The following is a 27,330-nucleotide window of genomic DNA, read 5'->3' as shown; positions in this document are numbered from 1 at the left end:
GGAGGCCTGTTGACAGCCAAACATGACCGGAAGTAAGTGTGGGGATTGAGTGGATTGGCAGGCCATGCAGTGTTGCCATGTCGGTTTATTATAAGTGACTTTGGGCTTCTTTTTCTGTAAAGTTGCATGTAAAAATTGGTTGTTGCAGGTTGCGTTTTTTTGGGGCTGGTTTATTAAGTGTAGTTACTTATTTAGGCTTGATTCCAATTTCATCATTTAAAAAAAATATCATTTAAACCAGTGGTTCTCTAATATTTTCATGAAAGTGTTTTGTGCCAGGAAGCTTTCAAAAAATATTCCAAATATTCCACATTTCATTGCAAGAGTTTTTGAAAATAGCAGATCTACAAGCTCACTACGCGTTACATCGCAACGAGTTGTGAGCTTGTAGATCGGCTGTTTTCGATGCATGTAGGTTTAAACTGCGCATGTGGCCAGAGTTGAAAAATAATAATAAAAAAAAAAAGAAAATACCACAATTAAATAAATAAAATCTAAAATGAAATTAAAATTTGTTTTATTTCTTTAATTGTATTTTTTATGTATTTAATTGTATTTTTATTCATTGTGTTTATAATTTATTTCATTGTGGATTTTATTTATTTGTTTTCCTAGACACGGTTGCGTGTTTCTCTCACAAAACCTGGCAACACATGGTGGCAGGCTGCTAGCAGCTCGCTGGCTCCTGTCCTGTCTGACTGTCAACAACCTGACAGCAACACACCTAAACATCTGTGGAGACGACGCTCTCATTGACTTCACGTCGTATATAACACTTATATCTCAGGTATGAGCGACGTAATTTGACTTTCAGTGAACTGGGAGCGTCGTGAGATCGATGTCCCCGATGGAACGACATGATCAAAGATAACGTCATGTACCCGTTAGTGTGGTGGCGTTAGCTTCTTCAGCTCGTTGATAAACAGCTAACAGCCGGTCGGTGTGTGTGTGGCACGTCAGCTATAGTGTCCTATGCCCCTCTCTCCTTTATCATCTTTGAACTTTCATTACCGCCGCTCGATCGCTGCCAAAACAACGCTTTACATTGAATATTTTAATGTATCCAATGCTAGCGAGCTAGCTTAGCTGCCTATGCTACAATGTCAACCTGAGATAGCAGATAGGTGTGATTGAATGAGCTTCTTCGTGAAAGATCTAGATATCTTCTGTGTTTTTGCTAACGTTAGATTAGCTTTACTTTTAAGTGACGTACTTAAAAGATCTGGCCACACATTGCCCCCTTAAGTGTTCATGGTAATGTATAGGTTGTGAGCTTGTAGATCTGCTATTTTCAATGAAATTGCAATGAATTGTGGAATATTTGGAATATCTTTTGAAACATTCTAACAACACAAATGCTCCCTGGGCACAAAAAAATCATGAAAACATTTGAGAGCCACTGGTTTAAATGACAATTAAACAAGTCTAAATAAGCAACTTCACTTTAGAAAACAAGCCCTACTGGTAGATCGTGCATAGTCTAGTAAATAGATAAAAGGGATAAAATATCAAAGCAGTATTTAACTTCACCTATAAGCTGGGATTTTCAGTTATGACAGGCAGGAGCTTGGTGGTGACTGCTTGAAATAGCTTTAGTTAAGCCAAGAAGTCTGTGTGTGTGTGTGTGTGTGTGTGTGTGTGTGTGTGTGTGTGTGTGTGTGTGTGTGTGTGTGTGTGTGTGTGTGTGTACACACAGTAACAGTTATTCTGAACCCTTTTCATTTCAAGGACCCCCTGCAGTCTTATTTATTATTATTTTAATCTCTGGGACTCTAGTACACAAATCCTCAGTGTTAATGCTGATCCATTTGGTTCCATATTTGTACACTCCCAGACAGTAACTATTAGCGTCTATTTCATTTGTAACTATCTGTCTGTTATCCCTTTAGCCCAAATGTCTGACTGTACCTCGCGCTGTTTGCATTTCTGTCTAATAAAGTATTCAATCAATCAATCAATCAATCAATCACTGGGATTCCCTGGAACCCCCTCAAGGACCCCTGTGGGTCCTCGGATCCCATGTTGATTACTAGTATGTGTACTAGAACAAGTTGACAGAATGCATCGTAAATCCAAGACCACATTGTGTTACAATGTGCTGTGCTGATGACGACAATTGTTGTGAGAAACAATCCATGCATCAAACAGAATAATAGAAACATAACATAAATAACATCCAGCAACTCAGTCTGGTGTGAGAGACATATAGTTGTGTCTTACATTGGGGTTAAAATTGGACTGGGTTATTAATGCACTAGTGCAAGATAGTTTTAATGTCGACACGAATATAAGCCTATTGCTCAGTGCTTTTATCTTTTGTTGATTTACTGAATGTGCTTGTCAGAATAATTACAGAGAGAGAGCACTTGTTGCGTAATAATGCTGTGTCCTGACAATGAAAGAATATATATAGGCTGCTAGGGTGACGCAGTTGTAAAGTGCCTGCCCACCACCGCGTAATCTGGGGGTTTGAATCCACCGCGGTGCATCCAGCTTTGTCGAGCGTCTATAGGAACACAATTGGCCTGTGTTAGCGGGAGCGAAGCCGAGGTAGGGAGGGTCATATTTGTCACTGCACGTACGGGCTGGGATGGCACCAGTCAGCAAGGGAGTGTTGGGTGGGAGGAGTAGCATGAAGGCTCAGGGCTCCTCACTGGCAGGTGAGTCAGTAGGATTACAACAGCAGTGACAGCACACAGAAATGTGTGTGGGGAGGAATTAATTGGCACAACAACTTAAATTGGGGAGAAAAGAGGGTTAAAAGTTAAAAAAGGACTGTTTGTAATTGCATTGGTTGAAAGTAGGTTTGCATGGAGCACTCACTTCTTGTTATACAATCTGATCTACTTTCTAAAAGAGAAGTAAGTAGGCTGAACAAGTATGACCTGTCTTTTAGTCAGTGCCACAACAAATGTGTCACTGCTCGAGCTAGAGGTTGAGGAGGTAGGCTCCTTCTGTCCATTCAGTCCTTTACTTTTTGAGTATCACAAGATGTATGCCTAAGGATATTAGTTTTTATCACTCACTCACTCACTGTTGTGTTCAATAATTGGATTGCTTTACTAGTAATACTGACTGTACGCAGACTCTATTTACAGCCAGGCTCTGTCTGTTTTGCATTGTCTGTGGCAACGAAAGCCTAATCCTTTTTAAGTAGGTTACCTGTCTCTAGACTCTAGTGTCCCTGTGTTTACATGTGATGTCATTGGTTCTAGGTTTTGCAGGCCATCTCTGTGTAGCCAAAGAAGGCTACAGTGTTATGGCTTTGACATGAAGGCCCAGTTACAAGTCACCGGTAAGTTGATTGTCCAGTAATAATATCCCAATGTTTATGTTTATTTTGTCCGGTATATTTTGAAATGAAATACATTGAAATGTGGCTATCAGTGAACATTCAAACAGTCATTCCTCTTCATGTTAACTTAATGATGACGTGATAGTAGCAAGGAGTGGCATCACCTGTGATATAGGGATGCATGTACTCAATAGTGGCTAAAAATGATCATCCAGATTATTTTGTTTAATAAAATGTGACTGTGGCTCAGGAGGTAGAGTAGCCACTTGGGAACCAGAAGGTTCTTGGTTGGGTTCCGTGGCACTTCCTTGCTTCAGGTCAAACAAAGTGTCCTTGAGCAAGAGTGAACCAGTAAGCCACCTGAGGGTGGTTCCTTGCATGGATGGATGCCTCCACTGTCGTTGTGTGAATCTGTATGTAAAGTGAATGTACTGCACATTGTAAACTGCTTTGGCTAAAGGCGCTATGAAAATGTAACCATTTAATATTGTAATCACACAGACGCTCAGGTGGCGCAGTGGTACCGTGAACACTGCATAAAAGGGGTAAAAAAAAAGCAACAAATAATAATGCTTCTAACTCTTTTGTTGCGCATTGTTCATCAGTGTCATATCTTTGGTCAAATGATGTGTAATGGTCTCTGATTTTATTGTCCCTCTTCTAGTCTGATGGATTTGGAAATGGGTTGTATATATTGTTCTGGTTAGCCCTTGTGTACTGGTCAGGAAGTGAGGACAAGGTGCAACAGCTGAACAAACCTGGTGTTCGAATTAATTGCCAAGTTTCGCTATTACATACTGTTATTGCAAAACATAAAAGAGCAGACCTTTTGTACACCTTTAGTTTGATATGTGCATGGAAAAAGACCAAGAGCCGACTAATGTAGAAGAAAGGACTCCTCTCCCACACAGCGTCTTCTTCACTTGCAATTAAAATATAAATGTACTGGGAACAGAAGCAATGTTTCGGTACACAGACCTTCATCAAGTTTTCTGATGAAGGTCTGTGTACCGATACCTTGTATCTGTTCCCATTACATTATATTTTAATTGCAAGTGAAGAAGACAGTGTGCGGGAGTCCTTTCTTCTAAAGTTATGAAACATGAAACCTGTTTTTTAGATTATTTTAACATTAATTATACCTGTGATGCTGATTCTTCCCTCTAGTGCTGTCGGCCAAGCTCAAGGAGAACAAAAAGAACTGGTTTGGCCCCAGTCCGTACGTGGAGGTGGCTGTGGACGGCCAGTCCAAGAAGACTGAGAAATGTAATAACACACACAGCCCCAAATGGAAGCAGGCGCTCACAGTGTAAGTGCTGCAGCCATGTTTCTCATGTGGATTGGTAGATCTGTTTGAAGCTCACATGTAGATCAGCTATTTTCGGCGGAGAGATTTGGTGTAGAGTTTTAAAAAAGGAGGGGGTCCAGTATAGATCCATAAGGGACTCCAGTCAAAGAAGTACAGTATAGGGTTTAAATGTGTGTCTATAGAGTTGAAATGGTTAAATGTATGTCTAAACCCTTTTAATTTCAAGTTCCTCCAGTTTGATATGCATATTAGACCTTTTGGTACGTATTTTTAGCGGCACAGGCGGATCCTGCTCTATACCTGACTTTGTCCGTGTTCACCGTCAACGTTCTGATTGGTCAGACCCGTCAATGTTCTGATTGGTCAGACCCGTCAACGTTCTGATTGGTCAGACCCGTCAACGTTCTGATTGGTCAGACCCGTCAACAAAGTGATTGGTCAAGCTTCACGTGACACATGGCTATAAACACATTATAAACACATATCGATGACATAATGTATCAAAGGTGCCGCTACCTTCACACAGGGTGTGATTTTTTAGCTCTATACTATAACAAATGTAATCTGAGAGTTTACAAATGGAACCATAAAGGTCTATTTGGTTACATTTGCACACTTTCAGACTTACAGGCCCGTAAGGGTCCATTTGGTTCCTAATTTTCACTAATTTAAACTGGGGACCCCATGGAACCACCTCAAGGACCCCTGGCCTGGTGGTTCTGATTAGAACCAATGTTCTAATCAGATTGCGTGTTTTTAGCATACACAAAAAAAAAACTGTGAACTGCGTCTTTCTATTTTGTAGGTTAGCTGGTTAGTCTGTGTGTTGCATAACAGATTAATCTGCTGCAAAATGAGTTAAAAATCCCATGCCTCGCTTCTCAAAGCCCATTTGTGCAGCGTCAGTTACTGTGATGTCACACAGATCTCCTTGGAGTTATCACACTTTTACTAAAGCGGTCTCTGAAGGAAGCAGCACTGTAGACTCTTCTATACTCAGTCACAAGGGCCATTGTTCCCTGAAGTTAAAGAGATAACAAACTTTACAACAGGCCTGCTGTGTAGCTCACCTGTTTTAACTATGGTGCTTTCATTAAACGGGTTGTGAGATGGTACATGATTTGCACTTATGTAGATACAAACAATAGTCTGCACTCACAAACCTGGCTTTTCAGATGATTTATCAACCATATGTACTCAAGCATCCCTATTCTGGGCATGTCTTAATAGGCATATGTTCAGCGAAAATAGCAGATCTACAAGCTCACAATGAGTAGCAACACAGCATGTTGTGAGCTTGTAGATAGGCTATTTACGGCCAAGAGTTTTGGTGTAGAGGTAAATAGGAGCGGGGCAAGTATAGACCCCTAGGGGACTCCGGTCGATAACGTATATATAGCATTGATCCTCAATAAGTGGATTCCAGTCCGGATGCGGACCGAACCACAACCATCTCTGGACTCTGGGCAAATTATAGTGACTTGTCAATGCTTAATCCAAGCAAGGAATAGCAGTATTAAGGTCATTGATTGTTTAAATACAAAATATAAATACATACTAATGGGTTCATCCCCAACCAAGCATAAGACATGAATGCCATTTTGTCCTGTGAGACTTGCTAATTTGTGCCAGGTGTGTATATTTCCCCTTAAGGGTCCTTTTGGTTCCATTTTTAACTTCTTAGAGTTACGCTTGGGAAAGCAGCCTACGCTGCATCAGAAACAGATGTTTCACTTTCCTTTTAATTTCACCTTCTTGTAAGACTGATTACTAAGTTATACGGCTGGTGTGTCTATATCTGGGAGAAATAACTAATTTGGGTGGATGGTTTATTTGTACACGCGGCTTCGGGTGGTGTCAAAGCCCATCCGTGCATCTCTACAAGCGACAGTCGCTCTGGTGAAGAGTGGCAATTTGAAACACCAAACATCAATTTTGAAGCGACCTTTCAGTTCTTATTTTCAGTGAAGAGATTTGGTATAGAGGGGGAAAAAGGAGGGGACTAACTAAAGACCCCTGAGGGACCCCGGTCAACACTCAGTATATTATAGAATGGGGTTTCAGTGGTTAACATCACAGTTGTGATGTCATGCTAATAATATGGAAATCAACTAAATGTCAACATTTCCCTCCTGCAGAATTGTCACCCCATTCAGCAAGTTGATCTTCCGTGTGTGGAGCCACCAGACTCTGAAAGCAGACATCCTCCTGGGATTGGCATCCCTGGAGATCAGTGAGACCTTGAAGGCTAATGACTTGAAATGTGAGTTTGCTCTGTGGGTCGCCGTCCTGTGTGTCATCTGGTTTGCAAACAACAAGCTGATATGACATTGTATGATATGACGAGGATGGGAAGATTATAGGCTTAGTGTCACACTACACTGCTTTAGAGCTGAGTTAGAGGCCCATCATTGCTCATCACAGCTCTATGGGTAGAGTATGGCCCCAACATTGCCAACGTGACCGATGTGTGTATCTGAATTCTTTCTCAGACAATTTAAAAGGCTGAACAAGATAAGCGTTAAATGGCTGCATGTTAGATAACATTATATAACACTTTATAGATATAGATAGAAAGAAGTGTGTCAATATAATGCACTAAACTCTTAATATGAAAACATAAATGGACTTTAATCACAGAACAAGGTCTAACAAACAGTGTGTGTTTGAGCGCTTTGAAGTAGACTTCAATGCATTACAGGTGTTGAGTATAATGTAAAACAATGCTGGTATGAGATACAGTCCTCACCTACATGCTAATGCGTTTTCTCTTGACCTACAGTGTGTTTACCGCCGTTAAAATGAATCTCTCAGACCTGGATAAAATGTGCTAACCATGTGACATGCAAGTCAAAGTTATTCCCTGTCTGCCCAGCTGCTTTTCGGTACCCTGCTTTTCAGTACCCTGCTTTTCAGTACCCTGCAATAACATACCAACTAAAACCTAGCCTCATTCATACAACTTAATTGTGTCCATTGCTTGCTGTTTGGGGCTATGTCATCACAGCAATGAAAGGTCTCTCCATGTTACAATAGTTGTCTGTTCCTACTTGTGTGTGCATGCATTCCTTCTTCATAGGGAAAGTCTGCTGAGGAGGGCTTGAAGCCAATACACATGAAAGTAGATTTGAGTTAACCTTGAGGACAACACGTTAGCATTAATCACTTAAACCCTATATACTTTGTTGATCGGGGTCCCCCTGGGGCCTATACTTGGTCCCCTCCTTTTTCCGTCTACAGATTCTAATTTCTTCCGAATGTTCGCCTATGTTCGGCGCCTGCTATGGCATGTCCAAAATAGGGACGCTAGGGTTCATGTGGTTAACTAGTACTGTAGATATACTGTATTACATAAATTCAGCTACAAGTTTTGGAGGTCAATTTGGCAGGAAGGCAGAGGAGTTGGTCCTAGAGAACAAGAGCTCCTTGTTCTCTCTCTCTCAGAGTGACATCATTGATATATATTAGTCTTTGTCTACTCTAGTGGGCTTGTTTAGGGCTGTGTACATCTTATTGTCCCACCGAAGTGCATCATATGCGTGTGTGTCTGCTCTCCAGTGTCTGAGGTGGTCCAGACGCTGCAGCTGAGCTCCGACAGGGACCCCCGTGATGTAGTGGGTGACCTATCGGTGTGTTTGGATGGCTTGCAGGTAGACCCAGAAACCTTCTCGTCTGCAGAAAAAGAACATGGTGAAGAAACACAGACACACACACACACACACACACACACACACACACACACACACACACACACACACACACACACACACACTAGGGCTGAGATATGGATTTTATATTGATATTGCGATATGAGGCTAGATATCAGCTGGGATTTTCAATATCATAATCATATCATATATCGTTACATGGCATATGTTTTGTCTTTAACTCGTTTTAATCACCTAAGGCCTAGTGTACACAAATGTTTCAAAACATGTAAACGCACTGGGTTGTGATGAGCTGTGATCTTGTAGATCAGCTATTTTTGAAATTGTGAGAAATTTCAAAAGAAAATGTATCGTCATCATTGAGGTATTTAGTCAAAAATATAGTGATATTTGATTTTGTCCATATTATTGCCCAGCCCCACTCAGACAGACACACACACACACACACACACACACACACGCACACGCATTTTAGGATTAGGAACTACATTTACAGAGAAATACATTTTGAGGAATCTTGATACATCAAAATGAATGTGTCTTTTCTTCTGTCATTATATTGTAGCTGTTGTGCCCAATGGAAATGCAAGACAGAATGGGGACTCTGGCATCAGGTGTTGTACACATTACTTTTTCTGCACCTCAGGTTGACTCATTGTTTATGCTTAACTTGGTTAATTGTTAAGTTTGGGGTTAAAGAGTGGTTTTCCTCATTGGACATACTGTACATGAACATAAACTCTTCACTAAATTATTCTGTGAACTTGGTGCGACATTGAAGTTGACTCTGACCTCATATGCTTTGATTTTTCTCCCCCAGGTCAAGCAGAGACACTTCTCCCTCCAGTGATTCAGATGAGTGGGTCATTGTCCCTAACGGCCATGCTGTAAATGGTACGGGGTCTCCTGCCCCTTCTCCAGGGGTCTCCAAAGACTCACGTCCACCTAGACCAGCCCGGCCCCCTCCTCCAACCCCCCGGAGACCAACAGCCTCACCAGGTAGGATGAGTAATCTTTTACTCAGTGGATGGATTAATGGAATAGGCTTAGGTCCATTTAATATCTCCAGCTGCAAAACATAGTTAACCCATTTAGACCTGAGGCCGGTTTAAAAACGCCTTCTAAATCATGCGGTCTGACCAATCAGAACGTTGACGGGTCTGACCAATCAGAGCGTTGACGGGTCTGACCAATCAGAGCGTTGACGGTGAACACGAAGTCAAAGTCAGGTACAGAGCAGGATCCGCTCTATACCTAAAGGTATAGAGCGGCTAGCGCCGCTAAAAATGATGTTGCTATATACTGTACATAGCAACAAGAACCCCAAAAGGGGTTCCTGGCTTGAAAGATATAGTTACGTAATGGGGTTCCAGGTCTTAATGGGTTAAAATATCAAAAATCATAAAATAATAAAATGTTTCCAATCAAGATGTTGAAAAAATGAATAAAATATACAGTGTATGCCTAAAAAGGATTTTAGATTTTAAAGTTTTATGATTTGTTGTTAAACAAGTACTTGTTTAACAACAACTTAAACCCTGTATACTTAGTACAGAACAGGGACGCTAGGATAAATGTGGTTAATCGAATAAGCGTTTTCACCACTGGTGTGAAGGTAAACGGACTATAATTAATGAATCAATACCATCCTCTCCCCTTCCCCTTGTCTGTTGTGTGCTGTTCCTCTCCCTCAGCCTCTTCTAGCAGCTCCTCCACCAGTGAGGTGAGTGAAGCCCCTGTTTCAGATGGCTCCTCCCAGGCCTCTGCTAGCGGGGGCTCAGAGCCACAGGACACTTCAGCTGAAGCAGCAGCAGCAGCCGCCGCAGCAGCACCAGTTGCAGCGGGGCCGTCCCAAACACCGAGTGGCCCCAAAGCTGCGACCTCAACCTCTGCAACGGCTGCCCCGCCCCCTGCAACGCCGGCCCCAGCCACTCCCAGAGTTGCACCTGTGGCCAACGGTCCCATGCCACCCGGGTAAGAGGAAACATTTTTTCGTTTTTTTCCCCCCCGCCGCTACTGATTCTACCTGAGCCGTTTAATCTTCACACAAAATCCCTGCAAATCCGTGTGAGTGCTGGCGGCGCCTTCGCCAGCTGCTCAATTCAAAATTACTTTGAAACACTTGAGCGATTTTAATGGCTACAGTAAATGTTTTCTCCCTGCATGACTCTCTGACTCCATTAAACAAGTGCTTCTGCAAATGACTCCCATCAATATCCCACTGCCTGCTGTTTTTTTCTCTTCTTTTTTTTTTGCTGACGGTAATGGTCTTTGCCTCTGTAGGTGGGAGCAGAGGGTGGACCAGAATGGCCGTGTGTATTTTGTGGACCACATTGAAAAAAGAACAACCTGGGACCGGCCTGAAGCACTGGCTGCAGGGTACCTTTCTACTTCACTTACCTTATATGCCAAGGGTGTTGGCAGATCAGCAATATTAAGACATTTATTTTATGACAGCAGCTGTTCCTGAAAATTGCCACGCTAATGAAAGAATTTGCAGGAGTGCCATAAAAAAATAATAAGGAATCATTTCACCCGTAGTCGTGATCACAATATCCAGTGAAGCAATCATGCCTACCATATTAGTCATAATAATGCAGGCTTACTTTGACATACCGGTAGCTGTGTTCAGCTGGTCTGCACAGAGAAAAATAGAGAGTTTGGACAACTTGCATAAAAGAAAATTTCGACATAACCTTTGCCTTTGCAGTGGAACTCATTAGTCTGGTTCGACTATGCAGCCCAAATCTGATTCCCTATCCTGATTGAAGTCATATTGGTTCTATGCAGTCTGAACAAGGCTAAGTCATGTGATTCAAATGTGATTAGCAAAAAAATCAGTTTCCTTTCCATTCGTTTTTTTGTGCTGCTCAGACTGCATTAAAACAATGGGACTCCAATCTGGATTGGCCACAAATCAGATTTGGGCTGCCAGTCTGAACAGGGCCCTTATATTCCCAACTTGTTTTGACCCCTCCCCCCACCACCTGTCCTCTATAGATGGGAGAGAAGGGTCGACCCCATGGGTCGGGTGTACTATGTTGACCACATCACTCGGACCACCACGTGGCAGCGCCCCACACAGGAGTCTGTGCGTAATTATGAGGAGTGGCAGAACCAGCGCAGCCAACTGCAGGGAGCCATGCAGCAATTTAACCAGAGGTTCATATATGGGGTGAGTGTGAACACATCACTGGGAATGGTGGACAAAGTATACTCAAGTATTGAATATTACAAAATTTTACTTGGGTGGATTAACTGCATGTTGTGGGGGCCTCTGCAGAAGCACAAAACAAGACTTGTTGCATACGGTGCTTCCCACGCAAAAGTTGGGATTTATAAGGCAAATTGGATTGGAGAATGTAGGTAACGGTTTACAAAACAATTGTTTTGTTATGTATAGCGGTTTCAATACATGTTAAAAAGTCCAATTATAAAATTGCTCTCCGTCGTTTATTTCATAAAACAAGTAATATTGTTGGCCTATGATGACAACATAAGATACAGTATAAGGAGCACAAATAACAGATTATGGTCTGAAATGGTTATGAAGTACAAACATTTTTATTAGAATTGAAGTGCAATTAATTGCTATAGCCCACAAACTTAACAGTAGTACCGTAGTCTGTAGTGTATTTGCCAAGTTGGAAAACCTTATTTATTGGTGATTTTGCTATCACCTAGACCAACCTAATGGTACACAATGCTTCAGAGCAGAGGTGATATGAGTCTTTCCTCCATGGGCTATTTTACGCTGGACTGTTCTAATTAATCCATGTCTTAATATGTATTAAAATGCAATCATAACATAACTTTATGTCCCCTCTCTCATTTGACCCCATACTGAAATGAATCCAGTGGCTTACTTGAAAATCAGTTCCCAGTATGCACACCCTTGATGCTGAAACCTCTCATGTGACATTGCACGGTCCTGCATGACTGTGGTAATTGGTAGTTGTGTCCAGAAGGCTTTGGTCAGATCACATGTTTGCTGCACAGTACCCAAGGGAATTAAGGAAATAGCGCCACACTATTTGACAGTTATTCAATGTTTCAGCTATGTAACCTTCATTACACAGCTTAAACGTTGGTGCATCAAATGTCAGTTTGTGTAACAGTTTGTATTAGGACTGTGTGATGAAAACAAAAAACAAATGTATGTGTTTACCTTGCTGTAAGTCGCTCTGGATAAAGATTGAATTGAATGCTTAAATTGTGAAACAAAACAATCCCTAGTTTATTATATCCATGGTCTGCACCTCATCAGGTGCATGTTTTAGCATTGTTTAAAATACTCGGGGGACCATAATAACATTCAGGGAAATTAGAGCTTGATAGCTATTCCTCTCATGTGTAACAGACATGCAAAGGCCTTTGACATGCAAAATATGTATTATAATTATGTGTAATAAGATAATTATGCATTTAATTTGCTTAGTTTTGCCATTGAACAGGCACCTTCCGTTTTCTTTGCCTCTTAGCTCCAAGATCAGCTTGCAGCTGCAGCAAGCAAAGAATTTGACCCACTGGGGCCTCTACCACATGGCTGGGGTAAGCATGGTTGGCTATTAAGTGTTTGACACTGTTTCACTAATACCCCTGTTATTAGTTGGAAAACAGACCTTTAGATGTGCTTGTGGAAATATATATCTATAGATATCCGTAAGTGGTACTGTACTGCACTTGAAGCATCATTTTCCAGACTGTGAATAAGCCATAAATAATACATAAACAGTTAACTTTTATCTTCTCATTACTATTTTATGTCCAGAGAAGAGAACTGACACCAATGGCAGAGTGTATTTTGTTCATCACACAACTCGGACAACTCAGTGGGAGGATCCCAGGACACAAGGGTGGGTACATTAATATCACCTGTGTTGTACTCCTTTGTAACTTACAGACCCTGTTGTAACCATGTTCTAACATAGTGGTAAAGATCCTGTTCTTATTATTTATTTGTGTTTATTATTATTATATTATGCCTAGCATGTTGTATGGACAGCTGCCGCTGACATATTTTAATTCTGTGTGTGTGTGTGTAATTTCCAGGTTGTTGAACGACAAGCCCCTGCCAGAAGGTTGGGAGATGAGGTTCACGGTGGATGGTATACCTTACTTCGTAGACCACAATAGGAGAACTACCACCTACATCGATCCTCGCACAGGGAAATCCTCACTGTATGTCTGAGTTTAAACAGTTATAGACCCCTCGTTCAACAAAGTATATAGGGTTTAAGTGGATAAAAAGCTTCTGTTGCTACAGTAACTCCTGTGTTCTAGGTCCCGAAATAACATTGCATTAGAAAGTTCCACTGAGTCGTAGCGTTGGGAAAATGCCTCTAGTCCCCTCTGGTGTAAGCTTCTAAACAGCAACCTTTTTGGGGAAGGTGGGGATTAAATTAATGTTGTACTTGGAGGTTATGTATCTGATGCTGGTTTCTTTGTAATTGGGAGTTAAAGCACTTAATTTATTATCCTCCCACCATGTTACATTACTATTTAACATTTTAGGTATGAGATTATATTTATATGTTAATAAGTACACTTTGAAGTACACAGTAATCTTTATTTTGGTCATTTCCTACAGTGAGAACGGGCCCCAGATTACCTATGTCAGGGACTTCAAAGCCAAAGTGCAGTACTTCCGATTCTGGTGTCAGGTAAGTGTCATCTGAACAACTCGCGCAATGATATCAACATATCTGTTATTGATTGAAATCCTTTATTAGTAATAACCCCTTGAGATGTAGTGTCTTGTTTTCGAGGGGGTCCTGAAATTAAATTCTGATCTGTACCCATTCATGTATTGTTTTCTTAGTTAATACGTAATATGGCAGAAACTACCATCTTCATATTGACAAAACATTAATCATAGGTCTTGTAGCTGGGATCCCTTTACAGTTTACCATTTATGAATTACTATGATTCGCTTGAGGGGGCCACCATAGCCATTGACCTAAAAGTGTGAGTCTCCTTCCTTGTTTGAGCTGCCGGTATAACCCATTGGTATGTGTGAGGATGTCATCCAAGCTGCTTTTTTTCGTTTTTAAATGTCTGTAAATGAGGTCAAGAGAGGTTGCACGGAAACATGGAAAGCCTCAATTGTATGTATATACAGTATATTTTACATGAGGTTTTCATGCCTGTCTTTTTCTCTCTCATTCCTTGTGCCTCTATCTCTTAGCAACTGTCGATGCCCCAGCACATAAAGATTACAGTCACTCGCAAAACCTTGTTTGAGGATTCGTTCCAACAAGTGAGTTTCTCCAAGCTTTTATTATACTCTTAAATCTTCATTACTTTGCGTAGAAATGTTTTTGTCTTAGACTTTGACTTGTTTAACCATTTTCCAATCAGCGCTGTAATTTTGTTTTTTACAAATTGCTAATTTCATTGAAATAATTTCCCTCTGTGTTTCTTTTCTGTTGAAAGATCATGAGCTTTCATCCACAAGATCTGAGACGGAGATTGTGGATCATATTTCCTGGAGAGGAAGGCTTGGACTATGGGGGAGTAGCCAGGTAATTACTGTGTGTTGAGATGCTTGATGGATGACTTTAAATCCCTTTGCGCTCATAGGATGCTTTTATTTGGCCACCACCCACAAATTATGTGCAACACAAATCACCACTATCTTTTTTTATTTATTTACTCTGGGAATATCTTTACAGGGAATGGTTCTTCCTGCTGTCTCATGAGGTGCTGAATCCCATGTACTGTCTGTTTGAGTATGCTGGCAAAGACAACTACTGTCTGCAGATTAACCCGGCCTCTTACATCAACCCTGACCACCTCAAGTACTTCAAGTTCATTGGACGCTTCATTGCAATGGTACACTGCATCATGTGTCTTTTCTTATCACAGGGCTGATAGCTGCTGCTAATTAGAGTGTCTCAGATGTCCTGGCCCAATATTATTTCATTGGAGGATGAAAGGAAATACAATTGGTAGCCAATGATGGTCAATTATTTTTTAGATGGTTGCACCCCCCAGAAAAAAACACTATTATCTACTTCTAAACTAAACTACACATTTTTTGAGCAGGCCTGAACTTTATTTAAGGTTTTTCATTTGGAAGACATTATAGAAGTAAATATTGGACTTGGATGATAGAAAACTATCATTGCAATCTATCGATCCATCCCTGATGGTATTGTTATTGACAAGTTACATGTTAAGTGATCATAAACTAAGATGTCTTGTACTGTCCGTTTCTAGGCGCTGTTCCATGGAAAGTTCATTGACACAGGTTTTTCGCTTCCCTTCTACAAACGTATCCTGAACAAACCCCTTGCTCTCAAAGACCTGGAGTCCGTAGACCCAGAATTCTACAACTCCCTCATGTGGATCAAGTACGTTTGGGCATATATAGGGTGCAGCTACTGAATGTAGTGAAGTCACATGGCTCTGTGATTATGGGATAATGCATCAAACATAATTTAAGCTGAGGATGGCCATTGTAGGCCTAAGCCTGATTTATACTACTTACTGTAACAATGACATCCTCTGTTTTGCAGAGATAACAACATTGAAGAGTGTGGCCTAGAGATGTTCTTCTCAGTAGACAAGGAGATCCTGGGGGAAGTAACCACCCATGAGCTGAAGGCTGATGGAGGGAACGTTCTTGTCACAGAGGAGAACAAGGAGGAATACATCAGGTACAGTCTACTCTCTCATCTGCTTATCCCAAGAGATAATAAGAAATGGTTTAATGCTTGTTGAGTCTTAACCACTTAACCCATTTAGACCTGAGGCCGATTCTACCGTCTTCTAAATCCTAACAGGTTTCTGAAAAACGTATGTTTCTATCAGTGGTTTGCAAACTCACCCCCAAAATGATATGTATTTGGCCGCCGACCCCCTTATCAAAATATTTAGTTCCAGGGACCCCCAGAAGCAAAGATTTGACTTACAAATGTTAAAAATATATATATTCAAAGATTTGACAAAATGTTCACGACTTTTAAAAAATAGCAGATCTACAAGCTCACATTGCGGCATAAGTGCATAAGAGCTTGTAGATCTGCAATATTTTAATAGCCAAAGAAATCTAAAATGACACAGATGCGTTCCCGGCCGTAATGGGTTAAATCTTCTATACTTCTAAAACTGACCTGAGTGACTTACTGTACTTGGACTGCTTTTTTCCCTCTACACCAAATTTCTTTGCCAAAAATAGAAGATCTACAAGCTGACAACGTGTCTCACCATGACACATTGTGAGCTTGTAGGTCGGCTATTTTGGGCTAATGTTCCTCCCAGAATATGGATACCGGGGTTCAAGTGGCTAAACAATCCTATGCTTAACATCATACAGATGTATCTAAATGACCTTTGAAAGAGAATCCGCCTCAGACGCCAAGTTCATAATGATATAAACTGCATCACAGATGGTGGTTTTAATTAATGAATTGACCAGGGTCCCCGAGGGCTCTATAGTTGGTCCGCTCCCTTTTTAATCTCTACACCAAATCTTTTGGCCAAAAGTCGCAAATCTAACAAGCTCACAACGTGTCACATTGCAACACCTTGTGAGCTTGTAGATCTGTTATTCTTGCTGAGTCTTCGCCCCCCGGAAAATAGGGATGCTGGGGTTCATGTGGTTAATAAATTGTCTTTATGTATGCAGATTGGTTGCAGAGTGGAGATTATCCAGAGGAGTGGAAGAGCAGACGCAAGCTTTCTTTGAAGGCTTCAATGAAGTTCTGCCTCAGCAGTACCTTCAATACTTTGATGCCAAAGAGCTAGAGGTACTGAGCTTTGGACTTGGTGGTAGTAATCATTTGTTGCTGTCGGGTGGAAACCTTGTATGTTCAAAACTTGTATGTTTTATTGTCATTTAAAAAAAAACGCGTTGTGAGCTTGTAGATCTGCTATTTTCACTGCGACACTCCTGTACAATGAAGTTGGGCATTCATTTAAGTTGAAAGATGGAGATGCAAGGTTTCTGCCCGACAGCAACGATATGAATTCATAATGAACTTTCTGCAATTTTCATACATGCATGGAATAGTGGTGTTGTTAATTCCAAAACACTATTGACATAAATAATTAGGAGTAGCTGCTTCACAGCTGTTTTCATATTCAGCAGTATTAAAACTTCATTAGGGAACTCAGCGTATCTTTGAGAACATTTGAGAAATGCGTCTCAGGGTTATTTTCACGTCATTATGAAACATAGATTTTCATTATGAAAACAGAATGGCAGAGTACTGCACAAGTCCCTTGCACAGACATATTACCACACTCCTTCTACTTTCATATTGCTGTTCCCTACCACAGTGCACAACATAATCAGTTACTCTCGTCTAACTAGTTCATGACAAGTAGGGGTGTAACAGTTAATCAAACTAATCGATTTAATCGATTAGAAAAAATAAACGATAATTTAATAAAATAATCGATTAATAGCTCTCGATCCCTATTTTGTGCATGTCATTATAGGCAAAACGTTATTTAAAAAAAAATATTGTGGTAATGGTTGATCTATAAGCTCACAACTGTGAGCTTGTACATCTGCTATTTTCACTATTTTCGTATGACACCATTGTGCGACAAAATAAATGAAATAAAAACGCGCTTTTCGATTATTATTCAACTAATCGATAAAGTAATCGATGGAATAATCGCGAAGAAAATGATCTATAGTTAGAGCCCTACGAATTAGCAAACACAAAGTCAGCCCTCTCACAAAGGGTGTACATTTAATGTCCCTGAACGAGCCTATCAAGAACCGCCAAATCCAATGAGTTCAATGGACAGGTGGCGCCATCTTGTGAGGTTAACAGCTATTACTTTCAATGTTGCGACGTCACATTCTCTCTCTTTATTAGGTGATGCTGTGTGGGATGCAGGAGATAGACCTGGTTGACTGGCAGAGAAACGCCATCTACAGACACTACGCCCGCAGCAGCAAGCAGATCCTCTGGTTCTGGCAGGTTGGTACTAGTGCACACACACACACACACACACACACACACACACACACACACTTGTGAGGACATCAGCATTTTAAGGTGGCAAATTGAAAATAGCTGAAAATTGATTGAAATTTATTCTCGAAAAGAGCTCATTTGCAATGATGTTGAGATTATACACACACACACACACACACACACACACACACACACACACACACACACACACAAACCATTAAGACAGATATAAAACAACAACATAAAACAGAAAACTAGTACATTTAAAAAAAAAGTTACATGGTGAGGTAGGGAGATTTAAGAGCAGGTTATTAAATTGTCCATAGGATATTGGGGCATTAACTTTCACCAGTAATAAATCTAAGCCGAAAAGTTGCGTGTGGCATCGTAGTATAAAATAGGGAAAACTATCCAAACACCTAAACCTAACCTCTAAATGTCTAATCCTAAACCTAACCCCACCCTGAATCTTTTTTTCTAATTGTAAACCTATCTCTAAAAATCTGTTTCAACCATAAAACAACCATTTTTCTTGTGAGGATCAGGGAAGGGTCCTCACAATGTCTATTTCTCATAATCTACTAAACTGTACAAGTATAGTAATACAAACACACTAACACAATCTACATTTATCTTTAATATGTGATTTAAGCAACATTGTGCCTTTTAATACGCAAATGAATTAAAGACCTCACAGTGTACGGAATTTAGGACTAAAATACATACCTTTCGACAAGTACATTTACTGGATAAATCAACTTTTTTACTTTTCATTAATTCAGAGTTGAATAAAAAGCCCCTAATCTGTCCCTAATCAAAGAATGTCAAAGTCAAGCCTTGGTGAACAGACTAATGGGAAACAACAGGGTTTTAAAGGGGATCAAACCTCGAGGCCATTTGTATGAGTTTGCTGCCCTCTAAAGGTTAAGAACTATAGAAGGGTAAAATGTTTAAACATGCCCGGCTGCTGCTAACCTTAGTGTACTGACGTAAGCGATACTTGCAGCTCATCATATGAACCCATTCAATCCGGGGACTCTGTCATTTTAGATTTCTTTGGGCTATTCAAAAGGTGCATAAACAAGCTCATAGCTCTGAAAGCTCAAGATCTAAAAGCTCGGCTTGTAGATCTGCCATTATTTTTTATTAAAACATGAAAATTGGTGCAAATATTAGATATATTTTTTAAGCAGACATTTGTAACTCATATCTTTGCTTCTGGGGGTCCCTGGAAGATGTTTTTAATTTTTTTTGTTATGTTCGCTTTAAAAATATATGTATTTAAAGATTTGCACGAATTGTCAGGATTTTAAAAAAAAATAGCAGATCTACAAGCTCATGAGCTTGTATATCTGCTATTTTTGAACAGCCAAAATAAATCTAAAAATGACACACAGATGCGTTCCCGGATTGAATGGATTGATAATGGGTGTGTTAGATTTAGGTGTGCTAATGTGCAAGCATTGACAATGGCGTTGACTAGTCAGCGCTTGCACATTGGCACGCCTAAATCTAACACGCCCATTGAGACCTGTCAATGTGAGCACATTGGCACGCCTAAATATCACTTTATGACATTTGGTTACTGTTGAAAATTAACCATTTGGCTGACATTGGCACCTTTTGGCAGAGTAATGTCTATGTAGCATTAGGCCTGTAATCATTTATTAATATTACTTTACTTGGTGTGGGACTGTGAGTCTTTGCCTTTACATAGTGTACAGCAGTGGTTCTCAAACTTTTTCATGTCAAGGACCCCCAAATTGACACTTATTAGCCCGCTGACCCCCATTTCAAAAGATATGCCAGGGACCCCCATAAGAGAAGATTTTTTACGGCTCTAGCAGTGATTCTCAACCATTTTAATTTCAAGGACCCCCAGTTAGACATGCATTAAGGCTACAGACCCCCATTTAATGGCATTTCTATCACTTGGATCGCAATTTATATTGTAAAATCTATGTCAATTTAACTCTGAGAGTGTACAAATGGAACCAAATGGACCCGTTAGGGTCCATTTGGTTCCATTTGTACACTCTCAGAGTTACAGACCCATAAGGGTCCATTTGGTCCCTAATCTATCATTTAGCTGGGGACCCCCTGGAACTCCCTCAAGGACCCTTGGGGGTCCCCGGACCCCACTTTGAGAACCAATAGTGTACAGCAACTGTGTACAGCATCATACATTGCTCCTGTCACACCTGTCACAGAGAGGCATCCTATTGGGAAATATTCCTTATTCATCATATAACATGAATTCTTTGACAATTACTATGCTGACAGTTGGGGTGGGAAAGCTTTGTATGTATTTTAACAAAAGGCAGAGAACTGCTTGACAACCAATTATAGGATTTATTCCGCAATCATTTTTGCAGTAAAAACAAAATGATTATAGGTTGCCTATAGTTTTAACAAGCTCAACGCATCACTTTCCCTATCACCCTTTTAACACTGATTTCTGTACTTGATTGTTCAAGATTTTTAAGCTAGAATTAATATGAAATAATGTTCCCAGTTTGTCAAAGAGATGGACAATGAGAAAAGGATGAGATTGCTGCAATTTGTCACTGGAACCTGCCGACTTCCTATGGGTGGCTTTGCTGACCTTATGGGTATGTTGTTGGAAAACACACACACACACACACACACACACACACACACACACACACACACACACACACACACACACACACACACACACACACACACACACACACACACACACACACACACACACACACTTTCATATTAAAGCTGCAGAATAGTTTTCTCAATTGATCTTAACCAAAAGCAATTTCACTTTGACTCGCGCCACAAATGTGAACATTTTAACTGTTTGTTGCAGAAACATACAGTTTGGACCTATCTCATCCAAATTAGTTACACCTTATTTCGGGAGTGACAATGTAGCCTGGCTCCGGCCCCTGAATCGCTAACCTCGCATTCAGGGTCTGGTGACGCTGTAGAAAGGCAGGTTTTCTCGGTTGAAAATCTAACCTTCCCAATCGGTATAATCCAGTATGAACCAATCGCCAAAGAGTCTCACTTTGGCCACGCCCCCATCTCAGAAAACTGCTACGCTGAGAGGGCTTTCAGACTGAATAATGGAGGGAAACTAAATAAAAATTCAGGCCAAGTGTCAGGCTAGTGACAATGTAATTGGCTTGCAAAATGAATTGGGATGTCCTATGAAAAAATATATCATGAACACCCATTCAACAACCCACGACTTGCGTCAGTCCAACCAACCATACTTGCAATTTCCTGGAATTAAATCTTTCTAGTTTATCTATAAATATGTTTATTAGTAATAGTAATATCATAATATGCTGTATGTGTGTGTGTGTACTGTGTATACATATGTATTTTTTTTTTTTATAATTCATACAGGGAGCAATGGACCCCAGAAGTTCTGCATTGAGAAAGTGGGCAAAGAGAACTGGCTTCCAAGAAGTCACACATGGTAAAGTTGGGGATTATTCTTTCTATTCCAATTATTTTACAGGATCCAGAACCACTTTAGTGCCTCCTTTGTTGGCCCTTGATTTGGTATTTGAAATCATGCACTCCTTTTACATTTTTAGTAAAACAAAACACTTTAAGTAAGACAAAATAACGAAATGGAAATCCATTTTCTCTCACGTTTGTCTACTACACCAGCTTTAATCGCCTGGACCTTCCTCCTTACAAGAGCTATGAGCAGTTGAAGGAGAAGCTGATGTTTGCCATAGAGGAGACAGAAGGCTTCGGCCAGGAGTAACACAGAATGGTAGGAGGTGCATGATGGAGAGGAGGAGGAGCGACACGCTTGGAGGAGGAGCCATGTCCATGCATGCTGCCACCAGCCTTCTGAATCTTCCTGTCTTTCGAAGGCTCAGGCAACACTACTGTTCCACCTGGATAGAGTCTGTTTCTGCGCCATGGATCTGCTACTAAACTGATGGGCTAGACATGCAGAGAGAGGCAGACCGACACACAGCTCTTTAACCACTATAAGCCTGTTTTATACTTCGTCGTACGCCTGTGTCACACGGAGAAAATAGCCGATCTACATGTTGTGAGCTTGTAGATCCGCCGTTTCCCTAGCCTAGGGACGCCAGGTTTGAAAGTGGTTAATTGCTGTTGTGTTTTCAAACGCAGTAGGATGTATCACCCATTCTTGGCCTTTCCGCATCAATTCCTCGATTCAAACTGCAGGAGTTCACTGACACTTTATTGTACTCTCACCCTCCCAACTGTGTGACTACCCTCCCCGCCCCACCCAATCCTAATGGGTTGTCTGTCTTAATCTCAGCAACTTCAATAACCTTGGGAGAGCCACCTTGTCTCACCTAGTATGCACTTAACTGTCTACAGCTTATATTTTAAGGAGAGAAAATCATAGTTGTGCTTGTTGAGTGATTTTGTTTCTTTCCCTAACTTTATCATTTCCCAAATCCACAGCAATCTATGATTTCATTATACCAATACGTAGATGCTATATTACCGTGCATATTTTTGTTGTTAAATTTTGTGTTAAAAAGTGTTAAATAGCTCTATATTCCCATAGTAATCATTGCTATAGTGTGTTTGTTCAGTAACAGTGGTGTGCCCATGGAAAAAAATAAGCTGACAAAATTGGAACTGGAACCCTATGAAATTGAAGCTGATAAATGGGTTCTCTCTCCTAATTGGGTGATATTGGTGTACCACCTGAAAATGTATTTTCTGTTTATTATAGAGCTGGAGAGACGAGAAGAGCCCTGTTACTGAACAAAGCGCTGAATGGAAGGTTTCAGACAACTGAAGGTTTAATCTGAAGCTCAATACAACTGGCCCTCAAGAAAAATCACATAAAACCTTTCTAAACAACTGTCGGATGAAGAACAGACATATTTAACAGAGCTTACAAGTGATAAACATGCATCACTTGTAAGACATCTTCAAGAGAAAAAGATTATTTAAGCTTTTACCTTTTATTTTCTACTTGCTCTCTTTTTATCACAGAAACAACCATGGACTAATGTGTTTACCAGTCTATCAGGTGTAGATATTACCCATCAATTTGACTCCTAACACTGAAGATAAACTTTTCAAAAGCAGATAGTAAAACACTTAAAGCTACATGGGTAAATCCCAATGAACAAAACATAATCTTAACCAATCTGAATTCCAATACAGTGTAGCTAGCAATGATTTCTTTGACAATATAAAGCTTTAACTTTTTAACAAAAGACCAAAAAATATCACTTACAGCACCTTTTTAAAAATCATTAAGTATATGCAGTGACAGAGTTCATTGCAACGTCACAGCCAACATGCACGTGCAACACTGAAGCAGAAGATACACTGTACACAGTAGCAGTACTGTCAAATAGTCTCCAATTCCTTGTCTTTAAATCATTGGTACAATACATTGCAGCAAAGTTAGATCATCATATGTTAATCCTTACTGTCTTATTGTTATTCATTTTGCTTTATGGTACTTGGTCTGTCTGCTTAACATTTAACAGATATTGAAGGTTTTCTTGTGTCACAAGAAACTCAGTACAATTTAACTAGCAAGCATGCTAGTTTGGCAGTCACAAAACTAAACATTATCAGCTCTCTTTTTCCAAGAAAGTTTCCAAGCAAAATGACAGACAGAAACAGTCAAAACACTCATGAGTCATAAGGTAGTACTAAGGCTAATTACTATAGGCAATGTTGGCATTTTGACCTGAATGGAAGGAATTGTAATGTGCTAAATATACAGGATCATGGTGAAGATTGAAGTAAAACAACACTGAGACCGTAAGCCTCAGGAGCATATTAAAACACTTACATTACACTGCAATTATTACACCGTAAAAGCAACTAAAACTCTGAGAATGGAGTGAAAATACCTTTTTCAGTCAGTGCGTGTGTGTACCTCCTAGGTTTGACAAACAAGAAACTGGCCTGCGTATGTGGTCCTTCGTCTTTGGACAAATAGGCCGGTGGGTAGATTAGCTGTTGGGAATATTGTAGCAGTTTCTTCATTTAATTTTGGTAGTTTCAATGCGAGCTAATTTCCTTTTGATTTCCTAACTTTATAATGCTTTGAAATCTTTTACCTGGTTTGCACATTATCATGTGAGCAGCAAGATTGTTGCGAATGTCAAGAGAGGATATATTTTTATGTGCAGTAGTTTTCTAGAAAAAAAGAAGTTATGTGACCATAATATAGCAATTGTTGTTAAATCAATGATTTTCTTGTTTGATAAGAATTCACACATTTTCAGCCCTTTATTGATTCAAGGCCCAAACACAGAACAGCGAGCACGTAGTGGGTGGTATATTTGTGAAACGGGTTTAAGTCATAGGATTTGACAAACCTGCTTCAAAATTGGTCTATGCACACTTGTGAATGGACAGCTCTGCTATCAGGAAAAAGAGACATTTTAACAGGCTTAAAAATTCTCAACAAGCTAAAATATTTACTGATGAAGTGGGCACAGTGACGTGACTCGTTTGTCACTTGACTTATTAGACCTCACCTAGCTATTCCCACTGAATGGTATTCGTTTTTCTGCTTGATGTTTAGAAATAAGTAGGCCAACAATAACAACTCAAATGAATCTTACCTGTTATATGTGTTCAATGACATCATGTAAATAATACATTTACTAAGTCAAAAAAGTGTGAATTATCTTAAAACATGGCCCATATTTATTCTAGTCCAGGACCCATAGCTCTCTGATGTGTAGGCGTAAATTGAGGATTAACATTTCATGGACTTGCTCTGAAAGTGGCCCTAGTTTTATAGGGTATTTAGCATTATAATTTGTTTGTGCAGTTCATGTATTGTCCCAAATTATGTCTGCTGATATCGGAGTTCAGCAAATAACTGTGAAACATTATTTTAAAAGAAAAAGCCCTTTGATTTGTTTTAGAAACTGACACATGAAATCACATTCTGCTTGACCAAAAGTGGCAGTATTTATGTAGACACTGTTGTGATAATAATGGTTGCTCGGAATGAGTACCTTTGTCGTTCTTCATCTCGCTAAGACAGTGGTAAAGACACAAGTCTTAACTTCGCTCGTAAATCCAAAACACATTTTGTCACTGTGGCTTCTGAAGCATATCTTTAACAAGTTAATGGTTAACATTGATTTGATGTAATACATAGTAATAATGTCTTATTACTGTGTATCTATGCAAAGTCTATACATAGTGTATATAAAATTATAGATATATCATGGCTAAGTATGAACATGTAGCCACAACAAATAATGTAATGGAGAAGTCGAAGTAGAACTGTTGAATGACTCTGAACATCGAGCTGTGTAATATATGAACGGGAAAAATGTGCAGAAAATGATATTCAGCTTGGATTAGTGTAATTCACTTTCACTTTGAAGATTGCATTAAATTACCCAAAGGCCCTATTTCAGTATTTGTGGAAAACTTATTCCCATGTGTGTGTCAACCATGATGCTCAATATCTTTGTATACTAACAAAGTGTCAGGATATCACAGCAGGGCAGATATTTTCCTCAACATTTGTGAAAGTTATTTACCGGTATTAAAGATCATTTCTTAGAGTTTGACTACCAGATTCGACCCCAATCGAAAATCACCTACTCTGTCTGCCCCGTGTGTGAATCTGTATGTACTGTATGTATGATCATCGGCAAAAGCAGGTGAAATTCCATATGTAAGAGCACTAGTGCTGTCAACCTGCATGCGATTGCTCAGGTTGGTTATTCGATTAACCACACAGGACCGTACAGGGCAGTCACTTTTGCAGCTGTGAAGGTTAAATCAAAGGTTATGGTGGTGTCCCTCTGTCAGGAAGGTAGACCTCCCGGACCGCAATGGACCTGCATTGTTGGGCCTTTTGTTTGAGGAGTTTTTCCATCCGGTACCTATTCTGAAAAGTCATCGAATGCAGACCAGATCACATAGGGTCCCAGTTCTGTCAGGAGAGAGACCTTTTGCAGCTTAGTGATAAAACAGTCTGCAGCCGCTGACAAGGATGTTGGCTGCGAAGAGATTGAGGTTCCCCCTGATTTTGAACCATGTGTTGGATGTGCCATGTACCATGTACTGTTGGGCAGAAGCCAGACAAAGGTGCAGCTTACTAAGGAGGGCTGTTCCTTTACAGGAGACACTGAACATTTCCTCCCTGCTCATGATCTCACTGCTTAACTACAACATTCTGTACACAAACTGCTGTTCATTAATGTTCAATAAATTAGACTCTTATGCATTGTACAGTAAGCTATACTGCTGCTCTGCCTTGTGAAGAGTTAACTGTTGAGGAAAAAAATACATCGACAAAACTTAATTCAGTGATTGCAATCTGGGGCTGTTGTTGGCTATTTAACAGATAATGCATAATAATGGCACCTTGACTTTTGAAATGGTTGATTAACCACTTGAAATTGTTTTTAACAATGCAGTGTTCCCAGATCATAGGGGAATTAAATGTATAGAAATAGACAATATATTAATACTTTTATTTCAACTGATTGCATTGTAAATCATGTTGATGGCTTAATCACTGTATTTTGTTTTGTCAAAGCTTTTTTGATAAATGGCAGTTAATGGTTGGATACTATTTATTTCTTAGCGTAATGTGAAAAGGATGGGTCCTTCATGTAAAATGAACTTGATTAGGAAATAAATCATTGGGTTACTGGAGCCTTACCGTGTCCACAATAATTTATTATTATTCATATTTATTTATTATTTTCACTTCATGAAGAAAAACACCAAATCTTTCTAATGTCACACCCCAGAAATCACATCAGACATTTGTTTGGTTTAAAGTTGTCAATGGGCATTCTGCTGTTGCAATTCTGTTAAAAGAAATGCAAATTGCACATAGTATTCCTTATTTATAGAGCACCTCTGAATGGCTCTGAAGTGCTTAATAACAATAGCAAAACAATTACAACTAGACAATTAGGCAAACTTGCAAAGTGTTGGTGTCCCAACGTAAGTTGTAGCCTACTGCTGCAGAGACTGGCAGCAGCATTTTGACTAGCTGATGGTTAACCACTTAGCCACATGATCCTTAGCATCCCTATTCTGAACATTAGTCAAATATTCCTGATCAACGGTACAAGCTCCGTTGCGACGTTGTCAGCTTTTAGATCTGCTACTTTCAGC

The 27,330-nt window shown here is 40.0% G+C and overlaps 1 protein-coding gene across 1 annotated transcript; it reads left to right on the top strand.

The window, feature by feature from the left end:
• Nucleotides 1-647: 647 nt before the first annotated feature.
• LOC311049685 (E3 ubiquitin-protein ligase Itchy-like) lies at nt 648-26,859 on the top strand. Its single transcript, XM_084063450.1, has 24 exons — nt 648-787; nt 3,216-3,295; nt 4,463-4,604; nt 6,743-6,867; nt 8,163-8,294; nt 8,838-8,886; nt 9,093-9,271; nt 9,967-10,246; nt 10,556-10,651; nt 11,273-11,447; nt 12,754-12,823; nt 13,044-13,128; nt 13,325-13,453; nt 13,863-13,935; nt 14,460-14,531; nt 14,708-14,796; nt 14,947-15,106; nt 15,494-15,627; nt 15,793-15,933; nt 16,905-17,025; nt 18,109-18,213; nt 20,726-20,822; nt 21,601-21,673; nt 21,871-26,859. Exons 2-24 carry the CDS (start codon nt 3,271-3,273, stop codon nt 21,968-21,970), a joined length of 2,652 nt encoding a protein of 883 aa, XP_083919576.1. The 5' UTR covers nt 648-787; nt 3,216-3,270; the 3' UTR covers nt 21,971-26,859.
• The last annotated feature ends 471 nt before the right edge of the window (nt 26,860-27,330 follow it).

This window comes from Gymnoscopelus microlampas (genome assembly GCF_963454915.1).
Source record: "Gymnoscopelus microlampas genome assembly, chromosome: 7".
NCBI classification, from domain to species: Eukaryota; Metazoa; Chordata; class Actinopteri; order Myctophiformes; family Myctophidae; genus Gymnoscopelus; species Gymnoscopelus microlampas.
Note: the sequence above shows the minus strand (reverse complement) of the source record. Positions and strands in the feature narration are given on the sequence as shown.